This window comes from Xenopus tropicalis, chromosome 1 (genome assembly GCF_000004195.4).
Source record: "Xenopus tropicalis strain Nigerian chromosome 1, UCB_Xtro_10.0, whole genome shotgun sequence".
Classification (NCBI taxonomy): domain Eukaryota; kingdom Metazoa; phylum Chordata; class Amphibia; order Anura; family Pipidae; genus Xenopus; species Xenopus tropicalis.
Genome location: NC_030677.2, coordinates 52078636 through 52092596, shown reverse-complemented (window position 1 = coordinate 52092596; position 13961 = coordinate 52078636). Strand labels below are relative to the sequence as shown.

The 13961-nt window shown below is 37.1% G+C and overlaps 1 protein-coding gene across 2 annotated transcripts in view; it reads right to left on the bottom strand.

The window, feature by feature from the left end:
* fstl5 (follistati like 5) overlaps positions 1–13961 on the bottom strand; it is a 262487-nt gene that overhangs the window by 226612 nt on the left and 21914 nt on the right. For both annotated transcript variants that reach the window (XM_002934742.4, XM_004911161.3), the window contains exon 2: positions 10181–10309. In XM_002934742.4, the coding sequence (XP_002934788.3) occupies positions 10181–10303 (123 nt within the window). In that variant the 5' untranslated portion in view covers positions 10304–10309. The remainder of the gene's footprint in view (positions 1–10180; positions 10310–13961) is intronic.

The window sequence follows — 13961 nt, the reverse complement described above, 5'->3', positions numbered from 1 at the left end:
AAGAACAGTTCAAAAAGAAGCACCGAAGAGAAATTCTCTGATAGAGTAGTATTCTCTCTTGAAATGTACAGTGCGCAAATACTCCTCCCTGCACCCTTTCCTGTTAGAAGCAGTACAAACAGTGCTTGCTGGATAATGCAATGCAAGAGATATATTTCTAGATATTGGGGCTGATTTACTTACCCACGAACGGGTCGAATGGAGTCCGATTGCGTTTTTTTCGTAATGATCGGTACTTTGCGATTTTTTCGTATGTTTTGCGATTTTTTCGGATTCTTTACGAATTTTTCGGATCCAATACGATTTTTGCGTAAAAACGCGAGTTTTCCTATCCATTACGAAAGTTGCGTAAAAAGTTGCGCAATTTGTGTAGCGTTAAAACTTACGCGAAAAGTTGCGCATTTTTCGTAGCGTTAAGTTTTAACGCTACGAAAAATGCGCAACTTTTCGCGTAAGTTTTAACGCTACGCAAAATGCGCAACTTTTTACGCAACTTTCGTAATGGATACGAAAAACTCGCGTTTTTACGCAAAAATCGTATTGGATCCGAAAAATTCGTACAGAATCCGAAAAAATCGCAAAACATACGAAAAAGTCGCAAAATATTCGTTTTCAAGTCGGAACTTTTCCAATTCGGGTCGGATTCGTGGGTTAGTAAATCAGCCCCATTGTGTGCCATTTCCAGCAGCTATTAATATGTTAGTGCTATAGGTGGGTGCATGCATGCAGGGTTCTACACACAAATAACTGTAGTCACATTATCAATATAAATATATAAGTCTATGGTTTTGGCAGTGGGGACCCTGGAGTTCAGGGCTGCTTTCAGGTACCAGTGGGCCCAGGACAAAGATCTCATTGTTGGGCCCCCAAAAGATATTGTAAGATATTTGTAAAAGGCCTACCCTAAATAAGGAGAACTTGAATATATTAAGGCAAGACAATGAAATAATATGTGCTTACTGATGTAGAGCAGATAAACTATATACATAAATACTAGACTTTTATATAAAAAAACCCCAAGGAACATTAAAACAAGTACATAAATGTGGTTGAGGTTCCAGCTGACTAAGAATCTAAGAATTCCCTAGAAGATTCTTCAATCAAAAGTTATAGTAATTAATAGGTTTGATCTGGGCAATTGCCCCTTTTGTCCATTTATTGAAATAACCCTGTTTAGGATGCTGGTAGCTCTAGGGCAAGTGTACACAATTTCCTTATTAACAGCAGTTTTCAGCACAATAATACAGAAAGGTATATATTATATACAGAACTGCAGAGTATATACAGAAATGTAAGGCACAAGTTTGGGTGCAAGTATTTAAAGGCAAACTTTACCCCCATAATGAATACTTAACAAAGAGATAGCTTATATCATGTTAAGTAACCTATCAAAGAATCTTACCAAACTCGAATATAGATATCGATATATATTGCTCTTTTACATCTTTTCCCTTGATCCACCATTTAGTGATGGGCTGTGTGCTCCCTCAGAGATCACCTGGCAGAAAATAATGCAGCTCTAACTGTAACAGGAAGAAGTGTGGGAGTAAAAGACAGAACTTTGCCCATTCGTTGGCTGATCTGACCTAACATGTATGTGTGTATGTATAACTTTATTTTATTATGTATGTGTGCCCTTGGTTTGTGTTTGTGTGCACTGTATACCGTATGAACCCAGGGGTGACCCTTAGTACTTAAAATGGCAATTTTCTATATAGGATTACCCAATGGCACACACTACTAAAGAAGTATATATTTCTAAAAATGGTTTATTTAGATGAAGCAGAATTTTACATATAAGCATTACTATATTTTTATAGACACCTATATTTTTCCTTTAATGAGTACCTGAGCTCAGACGGACTTGCAATTATAAATGTAAATTAACCCTTTTGTCTTCCTTCCTGTCCTTGTATACAAGCTCTGCTTCCCACTTCTTTTTCCTGCTGTATATTATAGTAGAGATTTGGCATACATACCTACACACCAACTGGCAGCTAGCAGAAGTGTACTGTACATTTAAGGCATTAGCGCATACAATATTTTGTTGTTTGGTCTTACATGATGTTGCAAGCCTAATGTGAGGCGCAAAAGAAAGTTTTAATATCACTATAAAATTGAAATAGTGACTAATTTTTGTACTGGTTGCCTATTTGATTAATTCCACTGTGATGCTTTTAAGCCTGGACAGTATATTTCAGCATCCAAGCAAAATATAATTTGATTTCATTTCCCTGTGATATACAAGCTCCATGGGCAAGTAGCTCTTCACAAGCAATGTTACATTGATTGAAATTAACTGATCATACAGTTTACTCTCAAAAAATATATGGCTTTTATACTGCTAAAAGGCAATTTCTGATTTTTTTAGATCATGTTTTATCTTTTCTGTGTAAGTAACAGCCATAACAGGCAAATATTCCCAGGAATACTTAGCATGTACCTGCTATTTATTTTCCATTTGAGAGAAAAAAAAAGAGGTCACATCTTAATGCATGCAGAGTGCACTCCTTCTATACATGTTCCCATATTTGGAAAAAGCTATTACAGTGCTTACACCAACTAAGATACTGTATTCTCTGTAGATATCCATAATTCAAAAGTTCAAGTAAATGACTTTCATGAATATATTTGTGTCTAAAATACCTAAAACCTGCCACAAAAAGGCCAGTTTTCTTACTATATACTTCATCAACCTATGGGTAGTGATGATAGAATTTTTTTTTTGGCAGGCATTGATTTGCTGAGGAATTCTACAAAAAAATCACTGCAACAAAAATTCAGTAAGCGAGGAGTTGCTGTTGCATTAAAGAAAGTTATGTGCATCAAAAAAAATGTGCGGTAGCCACATTTCACGAAATAGGACAGATTCACTCATCACTACCTATCGGCACACTAACTTGTAGAACTGCTTTACAGCTTGACGCCATATCTGGTTTGTCCAGTTTAGTAATGGTTATAGCATAAGGAGGCCATTCACAGGCTGTTGATAATACAGTTTGGTTGAAAAGGATTTGTGCCCTACTATAGACTGGTATAGAAATTGAATATACAATAAACAAAAAAAAAAGTTAAATCCCTAAGGGCACTCTACTGTGCAATACTTCTACTGTATGCTGACCTAGGCCATTGGTAATGCTTTTGCACAGCCCACCAGCCTTAAGGTTGCCGTACATGGCCCGTGTATAGGCACTAACGATGGACCTGCCTGACCAACATTAGGCCTGAAATCTGGCAGATCTCGATCGGGAAGGTTTGAAATTTATTCGGATTGGGGTCCATCGATGCAGTCCCCGAACCAACTGATGCCTATACCTGTCATTCTAATTTGATTGTTTGGCCTCAGGGTCAAACGTCCAAAATAGCCTGATATCACCCACCTCTAGGTGGGGATATCGGGAGAAGATCCGCTCGCTTGGCTTACCAGGTACTTTAGCTACTTATGCTCTCACCCCGTTCCCACCCCCCAGCTTTGCAAGCTAGGACACACAGCATACCGATGTTTGGTATGCTGAGGAGAAGATAAGAAATGCTGTGGCAGAACCATCAAAAAACAATGGCATCCAAAGCTGGCCATACATGTACAGATAATGTCATTGGATAGAATGTTTTGTATGATTTTTAGGAAAGAGTAGAACATACATCCTGATGCTTTAGATGTCAACCATTTTTTCAAGTGGCCAGGTTTTGGTTGGTTTAGCTCAAATGAACCAAATCGTTACATGTACAGAAAATATGGCAATATGTTGACAATTATAGTCTCTATAGGAGAGATTTATATGCTGTTTCCCCAATGGTATCTTTACATGCAAGAACTGTCAGCCAACCAGCCTTTCATCTGCAAGGCGTTGTGAACCTTAAAGCTAAAAATTGCAACATGTAACCCTATTCAGAGTGATCCCTTGAGCACTTTTGCAATTTAGATTCATTTTCCATTTTAAGTGGTTTCAGAGATGTTACAATTTAACTAATGACTAAATGAATAAAATTGGTACATTTTCATTTTATAAAAATGAATTAAGAGAATAAATGAACAAAAAATGTGATATCTAAAATACATATTGCCTTTTGATGAAAGCCACGGTATTTAAGCTTCAGCGATAGGCAAGAAAATTATATCTAGAGGAGAAGAACCCAATGTGAATGATTAACCATACTCCATGTAGCACTGCATAATATGGCGGTGCAATACAAAGGAAAATGAAGTAATATGCCCTTGTGCAGCTCTGTTTATTGTAAAAAGGACGTGTGTCGTTTACATTTGTAGAGTTACAGGAGACAAAATGTCAAAGCAATTTCTGCTTGCTTATCCTAGTGCAAAGCTAGTCACAAAAACATGGCACTGATTATGAAAGGTTATCTATTCCATCTCAGCCTTCAGTTCTCTATTACCAATACCAATTTACTGGGAATTTAGGCATCTCTGGATATGATACTGTTTACATTATTACAGGGACTTTCAAAACAAGGGTGCACATGCCAAGTGTACTAAGCAATTTTTCAAGACATTTTCACAATATTATATATATAGAATGAAACTTTACTGCGTTGTGGAAGAATTCAGCTGCATTTGAACATGTTGTTATATGTTAGATCATAGTCGTACAGTGCATCTCTAAATCCCTTCAATCCATTCAAATAGCAAGAAACAAAACAGATCATGCTGTGTAATCAGACAACTATTTTAGAGAACAGCAGGCCACACTGCCCAGCTCAAAACTTATTTTGTAATGTGGCCTACTGTATGAAACCAATTTTTAGAAGTTCACATTTCATATTACAGTACAGGACAGCACAAGAAAAAAACAACTATAATGTATTTCAGCTATTGTAAAATGTTTAGTTATAGAAATATATACAGAAAAATAATATTAAATAATGAAAAAAATAGCTGCTACTAGTAGCTCTGTGTGTCTTCACCCTTACAGTAGCCCCTTTTGCGTTTGCCGGAATACACAGATTGCTAGTTCAGGTGTGATAGTTCTTAAACAGGAAAGGGCCTTCCCCAAATTTTTTCCAGAAAGTAGAAAGTAATAGACCATATATAAACCTAGAAAAATTAGAAAAAAGCCATACAGGGGTGGTATTGCAATTAGATGGTGGTGAGAATAATCATCCAGAGTATCTGCCTTCATCTTTTTTCTGCTTATTGCTGGGTGGTATGTGTTTGCTCACTGGGGGATATTATGTGTACATTTTATGAACGCAAAATTGTTGTTACACAATAATTTTATATAAAATTTTCAAATTGCAATACCACCCCCATATGGGTTTTTTCTACTTTTTTCTATTGTGCAAGGTTTATACGTGGTCTATTATTGTGTACATAATCCTCTATTGGGGGGATTTTGAAACCTTAGATCCTATACCTATTTATTACTTGATGAAATTATTTTAAAGAGCAAGTACAGGTATCGGAAACCATGATGTATAACCCCAAAACATTATTTCTCTTCCACCCAATTTTACAGTTGACATTACACATTCAGGTAGGCACGCAATCAGGTAGGTAGGATTCTCTTGGCACAATGAATAATTCTTGAGAATTTCAGTTTGGCAGACACTTGGCAGTGTGCTCCATTGGAGGATGCATGGTTTTAGTACAGTTGCCTGGATACTTTTTGCCATGTAGTGCGTATACTGTAGGCAATGCTATATCATTCCCTTCATAAATTATTTCTAAGGATGAGCATGAACTAATAATGTACATTTTCAGTTCATGCTTATTCTTAGAAATAATTTATGAATGATATAACATAGTTAGAATAAACAACTATAAAATCTATTTTTGGTAATTAAAATCCACTCTCTTATTTTGTACTGTTATTGGCCCTTATCCAGTTTTATAAACTAGAATTAGCTTAAAATCATAATATAATACAGAATTGTTAGTGACAATTAGATCAAGTCAGCACAGTTAATAATAACAATAACAACTAGAAAGGGAAGTTTGAGAACAAACTTCATGTTGGGTTGAAAAACGTGAAGTCACTGAATGAAATCTGATCTGTTGTTGGCTCTGCCCACTTTTTCTAACCTTGGACCAGAGTTATATAGTAAAACCACTGTGCAAAGTTTGGGGACCCTGGTTTTAATAGTGTCTGAATGGCAGCAACTTAAATTTCCCCACTGAAAGTCAAGTGACATCTGACTGGTGGCCCCGCCCACTTGGCTCCCATTTGGGGTGACCCCATGATTATGTGATTCAAGTTTGGGGGGTGTAGCTTCAAAGCTGTAAGTGTGGCAGCAGTTTGAAAATCTTCCCTGTCAAAGTCAATGGGAAAATTGGGGGGTTCGGAGCGGCGCCACAAAAAGATGGGGGGGGGGCGCAATCGCTTAGAAAAGCACAAGCAACCTGCTCCGCTATAGGGCGAAGAAGTGTGGAGAGTTTGGGTATTGTACCCCTAAAACTGTAGGAGGAGTAGCGTTTAGAAAATGGGGGGTGCTAAGAAGAAGAAGAAGAAGAAGCGGAAGAATAAGCTAAAGTCGAAGAACAGTATGTTGGGGTTTTCAACCCAACATAATAAATAGCTATGAGGGTACAAAATATGCCATACCACCAAATACATGATATCAAAGCAATAAAAAGGACTTCATGAAAACATATACAATGTAAAATACTTCTCTTAGCTTAAATGTAGTTAAACATACTTCATACTTTAGTTTCCTGAGGTCAAAATAGACTAGAGTTAGCTATACATGGAAAAGATCTGTTTGTTTGCTGATGTGATCAAATAAGGCAAACCAATTGGGTCAAATCAGTCTGATTCCTATTGTTTGGCCCTTTTATCAAAGAAGGATCTAGACAGGGGCTAATGCTGACCCTTTAGGAGAGGACCATCAATGGTATGTTAAGAAGTAATTTATATCACAGTCTGCAATGGGAGTTTTATCCTGGAGAGACATTTGAAATGTGAAGAGGTAAAAGAGAAATTTCTTATAAAAATATGAACCTACTTCCAAACCTACCTATAGGTCATGTTGACTGATTTTTCCTAAAAGTCCTTTTTCTCTACATAAATCTTACTGAAGATCCTGAACCCGACTGTCTGGCAACCCAAGCTTCTCTGTAGCTTCTCAATCTGTCAAAAGGACTACGTCATAAACTGGGAGGATTCAGCTTGCCGTTAGCTTCAAAGAGTTCCCCCTCCCTCATTCGCTCCTCGCATCGCATTGTGAACTAGATAGCAGGCAGACTTGATCTTTCCGTTGCCTGCCTGCTTCAAAGGGCTGCCCCCCCCCCTCTGCTCTTCCCACGAAGAATTTAAATAGCAGGCCAGCTGCTCCCCATTACACATAGACAACGGAGCTGAGCTTGTCACACACCGGCTGAAAGCAGAAGGGGCATTGCAGGTTTGTGATTGGGCATATTTATTCACTTGGGAGGCATTTAAATTAAAACCTGGAAGAGGGAAACAAACATGGCTGCTCCGTGGGTCTGTAATTCATGCTACCATAATTATGAAGCGAAAAAACTTTGCAGATTTATTTTATAAGGAATTTAAAGCTGATACAAATTAAAACACAACAGCAGGTGTAAAAACAATGTCTGTCAGTATCACTTTAACAAAAAGGTTTCCAAAAAACCTACAAAACCTGGAAATTGTGGGATGACTTTATGATTTACAAAGGCATAAAATAAATTATTTCTTTTAAGGTGAACAGCCTGCCATGTCTACAAGTTAAGCTTAATAAACACAATTCTTGCTACTCTCTTTTCTTATTACTTTACTTTTATCTATTCTTTCTTTATTGTACATGTTATTGTATCAATCTTTATTTGTTAAAATCAAAAAGATATAAATAAAAAAATAAATGAATACTCCCACACACATTGTACCCCCATAAGATATAAGAATCTCTGGTGTTGCAAACAGTTTTACAATTACAGACAGTTACAAAACTGTTGTGCATATCATTTCAAAGACAAGGTACAGAAATAAGGTCATCGTTTCAGTATAAGCCTTGAAGGGAAATCATGTTCTACTCAACTTTCTTTTAATATGGACCTGGCTTTCATTTCTGAACAATAAATGTAAGCTTGCAAGGACTACAAAATATCATCAGGAAACCTTCTAATTAACCGCACTAAGTAGAACATCATCATAGCACCGGCTGACGTGCTGCTTTGATCTTTGCTTGTTTATCTCGCTTAATATGTCTTATTAGAGATCTATTTTAGTAACAGGTTACTGACCTACAAAACTGTACCTGATCAGAGTCTTTATTATCTAAAGATACTCCTGTTATCTTATCACCCCAAGTGAGAAGTTGAATTGAAAGGAAACCTGTTTTTTTCAAAACACATCAGTTAATAGCACATTCCATGGTTTCTCATCCTTGCTAGTGGTGCTAATCATAACCGAAGTAAAAAGCAGAGAAATAGCTAAAGGGGTACTGACACCGTTTTTAAACATATTTAATGTGCATCCAACATTTTATCCCCAGGATCTTGGGTGAAACTTTTTACCAAATCATTCTATTTTCAGAGCTACAACCATCTAAAATCAAAGGTGTCAGTAAAAAAGTTTCAAGTCAGATCCCTGGTTGCTTTATACAACTGTATACTTTATACAACACTCCCTATAGAGTTAGCCTAAGCATTTTAGGCTACTTTAATGCTAAACATAGGAGGAAACAGGTCATACCCATTAGTCCTGCGGGATAACATACCCAAATGTATTTTTAAAACACATGTGCCACTCTTTTAGTGTTCAAAGAGTATATTTTGGTTAGTGCCAGCCAACCACATTGTGCAAGAGGCTAACTGCAAATGTAGAGGGGTGCAGTTAGGCATGTTTTTACTATTACCAATAGGCTAGTGCTAAATCTTGTAAGTCTGCACACCAAATGATAAATGGCAGTAGCGATGCAGTTGATTCTAGTTATTTAAAAAGTTTAGCCCATATAGTGAAGGGGCGCAGATAATGAGAGTAGGCGTTACAGGTTGCCTTGACCCATAAGCCGTAATAAGGTAGGTTTATCTGGCAAGATAATATAGTAGTTGGGGATAGGATTTTCTAGTTATTTTAACAGCACTGAGCATAAGGTATTGGTGCCATTTTAAACATAGGTTCATAATAGTTAGTGCCACCTACTGGCAGAATTAACCTAGCGTGTCCCGCAGTTAGTTTATGTGTAGCAATCTACAGAAGACCAGAATATTGCAATCCTTGATGTTATTGTTCCTTCAGGTTACACAAATTCAGTGGGGCTAATGGTTCTTTAAGAGTCCAAAGGGACTTTGGAATGGCAAGGGTGTTGATCTCTGGACCTCCATTCATTAGTAAAAAGGGACTGAAATAATTTTGGACTTCAGGATCCATTGTGCCAGCTGCTTCCTAGTCCTCTGGTCCACAAAAAAATCCCTTTTGGAACACACTTCCTACCTTATCTTTTGTCAATCCACTCTTCCCCCCCCCCCCTTCCTTCCTGGGTATAAATACGTAGACAAGGTATGGCAAGAAATTCCCAAAGGTGTTCCATTCAGCAGACAGAATGGCACCAGTGCCTCTAAGGGCTGCAGCATGATTATTAGGGAAATTGCAGTCTAGTGTAACACTTTGTAACCTATAAAACATGGCACGGAATCACCCACATTAAATCAAATTATAAGTACAAAATAGATGGTGATCGCATGCAAGCCAATGACACCAGGTATAATTGGCTGCAGTATTATAAAAATGGCACCCTGTGGACTTTTTGAAAGTCAGCTACAAAGGGTAACACAAACATGACTTCTTAAGTATACAATACATAATGTGGGCTCAATAAAGGGCCTTGAAGGCCCGAAACATTGCCTTTCTTGTATGTTTTTTGGCTGAATAAATTAGTTTTACAGCACTTGAATCTATACATCATGCTGCTAGCTATTCTCTTTTACATTACAGAATGTAGAGGCTTCATCATTAATCCTAACTTGGCATACAAATTACTCAAGATAATATCCCTTATAGGAAATTACTTTATATTAGCAGCAAGAGAACCTAGAGCAGAAAAAAAATAATATACATTTTCATGGCCTTGCACATAGCTTTCAGGTCAAACTAAAAGATTTTTTTCATCTCCACGATGCCTTTCGACAATTTTATATTATCCATTCTTATTAAAAATGATCTTTTACCAGTTGTATTGTACAATCTTATATACACTATCTTCAAATATTTTTCTTCTGCATTACCTTGTGTCGTAGCCTTATAAATGGCGGAAATGGTTTAAGGGAATATTCTTCTTTTGCTGGTCTTCCTTCAGTTAAAAGAAGAAAGCAGCCCATGCACAAAGCTGCAGACTGCCAACTCAGCATTTTTATCTAAAAGAAACAGAAACAGAATTTTTTAACAAATGACAGATGCTTTCTTTTACATTTCTATACTATTAAAGTTTCAGAGCCAGATGTTAAACAATACCCCAATTCTTCAGTACCATAACATTGTAGAATATTTTGCCATTTTATCACTTAAAACTTAAAGAGATACTGACACCAGAAATTAAACTGTTTCTTATATGTATGTATGTATGTATATATATCTTTATTTATAAAGCGCTACTTATGTACGCAGCGCTGTACAGTAGAATTCATTAATACAGACAGGGGGTTAAAAATAATGGATAAATACAAAATGGATAAATACAAAGTACAACAATAAATACAAGGTGCAGTTGCAATAAGAGTCAGAAACAAAAGATGAAGGAGGTCCCTGCCCCGTAGAGCTTACAATCTATATCGTAGAGCTTACAATCTATATCGTAGAGCTTACAATCTATATAATTACTTACAAAAGCCAACCTGTCGGTAAATAATGATCAAAGAAACCTATAGGTAACTTTTTATGTACATTAATATTTTGAAAAGCAATTTTTTTTTGTGTTAGTATCAATTTAACAATAAGAATTGTCTGTCTAACATCTAACATTTGTTTTTTAAATGTAGCCTATAATATGATTGATATTTCAACACATTGATATGAAAATATTGTGGTACCAATCAGCTCGCTGTAGGGCTAGACAGAACACTACCCAGATGTCAGCATCAAGTTTGATACCTATTTGCTGCTTCAAGTTTCTTCAGGGCCTACAAGACAATAATTAGAACCTCTAAAATGTGCAGTAGTAGATACAATGATGTTTATGATAAGTAATGTATATGACTATTATAATTCTCTGCAGAGAGGATCAAATGTACAATAAAACAAAGTGATAGCATCACCAAATGTTCCTAAAGCAATTATTACTTTTTTTTTTTTTGCTGAAGTCTGACTTCTGCACATCCAATGAGAAAAATGATTATAATAAAGAATTGAGTCAGCTGTCCCATCTTTGGTTTTATTAATTTCAAAGAATGCACTTTCTTTATTTTCCTGGTACAAGGTCACTGAATTCATATATGTAAAGTACTAGTGTAAGTTAATCATATGGACATAGTCTATAAATCACCCATTTACAGCCAAAGACTCCCCAACCTTTGCTTGCAAAATATCTGTTTCTAGGTCAGTTCTGTAATGCTTAGGTCAGTCCATCTGTTACCTCCTACTGGGTACCTGCCTGCTGCACTTGTCATCTGGAACAGTGAGTGTGTTATAAGGATCCACAGTGGTTACAAACTGTGTGTACCTAGGACAGTGAATTGGGAAAAGGGCTTTATCTTTGCAGTCCACTTTTTAATTACTTTCAAATAGTTGTCATTTTCTATACCAAAGAGTGCACAGAAAGAAAATGTCCAAGAACAGATAATACCAACATTCTGGATGGTTAAACCCAAAAGGAAAAGGGGTTTCTTTTCGTGAAAGAGAGGAGAAGGGTGTTGAACTGAAAGTTATAAGTATATGCCAAACAAGTCTACACTAGATAAAATAATGCAGATTTACTTTAAAGATTGCAAATGTATTGAGGAAATTTTAATGTACCCTGATAGCCACTCTGTTGAGCCAAACACTGCTTTCTGTGGTCATAGCATGAGTTGGTTCTGTCTGGTAAACTCATGGAAAGATCAGTTGAATGCTTCTTAAAGTCTAGGTTGGACTTTAAATGATCAAATGATAAGCAAAAAAAACTTTATTGAAAAAAAAGACAAAAATGTAATGGTGGTCTACACACTTCACACAGGACAATACTAGTTCTGTAGAACAGAACAACTCACAGTTTTAAGCTAAGTCCACTTTTCTTCACTGTTCTAGTTCCCAGGAATAGGCCCTAGTTTTTAGATGCTTAAAGGACAATGAAAGGTTAATATAAATTCTTTTAAGTACTTACTGCATATCTAAATTCCCAGATCCCTGCTTGCTTCTCTGAGATATGGTGCTGGCAGCCTACAGCAGTGTGAAGACTACAGTGACATCGCTGAAATCTCTCTCCCCTTCCTGTAGGTGCCAGCGGCAGCCTTCCTATTCTCTGAGCATGTGTCTAACTTGATCCTGTCTCCTGTTCTGAGCTACACATGCCCACCAGCCAATCAGAAGCGGATCTGGCAGAGGGGAGGGGGGGAGGGAATGAAACACATGTGCAGTATGAAGCAAGGAGGGAAAGGAAGGGAGAATACCTTTTAGAGATGGCTGCCTGTTGTAGAAAATGTGAAGTAAGTGTGACTGAGTAAATATTTGATTATGTGAGCCAAAAGTGTGGCGTTTTTACTAAACAATAGGAGGACTATTGGGCAGTTTGTTTTTAAAATTTTGACTTGCATTCCCCTTTAAAAATTAGAACCCAATTCCCTTGGGAGGGCTAAAAGCCACACAGTACAGGTGTTCGCTGTAATCTTCTAGGTTGCTGAATCTAATTCAGCTGGGTCCTGGGTCCTAAACGGTTTAAAAAAAGAGCTGGAGGAGGTGGCAAAGGTCCACATGTCAACAACAAATGTCTGAAAAATGATTTTATATGAGGCCTTGGGCCTGATTCACTAAAGGGCGATAAAAATTATCGCACGCTTTTTCGCGTTAAAAAACGCAAAATAATTTGCGCGCGATTCACCATAGTATTATCGCGTGCGAAAAATCGCCATTTTCGCATAGGTTATTTCTCGTACTAGTTTTACCGTTTTGCGTTAATTTCCGCGCTGAAAAGAATACGATCGCATGATTCACTATAACTTTTGCGAGCTAAATATCGCATTCGGCTATGCGAAAATTAACACCTACTACAGGCAGGCGAAAAAATATACAAAAGTACAGTAAATGATTTTTTGCAATAAAATATGGACTTATAGGGGCACATTTACTAACCCACGAACGGGCCGAATGCGTCCGATTGCGTTTTTTTCGTAATGATCAGTAATTTTGCGACTTTTTCATATTTTTTGCGATTTTTTCGGCGTCTTTACGTTTTTTGCGTAAAAACGCGAGTTTTTCGGCGTCTTTGCGAAAGTTGCGCAAAGTTGCGATTTTTTCGTAGCGTTAAAACTTGCGCGAAACATCGCGCCTTTTAAGTTTTAACACTACGAAAAAGGCGCGACTTTGCGCGCAAGTGTTAACGCTACGAAAAAATCGCGACTTTGCGCAACTTTCGTAAAGACGCCGAAAAACTCGCGTTTTTACGCAAAAATCGTAAAGACGCAGAAAAAATCGAAAAAAATACGAAAAAGTCGCAAAATGTTCGTTTCCAATCTGAATTTTTCCAATTCGGATTCAAAATCGTGTCTTAGTAAATCAGCCCCATAGTGTTATTTATTCAAGCATGTGTTTCCCCTAGAGTGACGCAGCCGCCAGTTTGCAGCGAAATGTTCATTTTTAATACAGTAATTTTCTGCAAGTATTGGCGTGTATGGCTAACATGGCGTGCGTTCATTTGCGCGACTATTTCTATTTGGCTACAAGTGATGAAATGTTTCACCAGGCATGGATTCGCAGCGAATTTTTGGACGTGCGTTGAATTTTTTTCGCGGCAGATTTTTTCATGCGTTTCTTAAAACATTCCGCCAATGGCAAAACGCATGAAAAAATTTGCCACGCAAAAATTCACCGCACATCCAA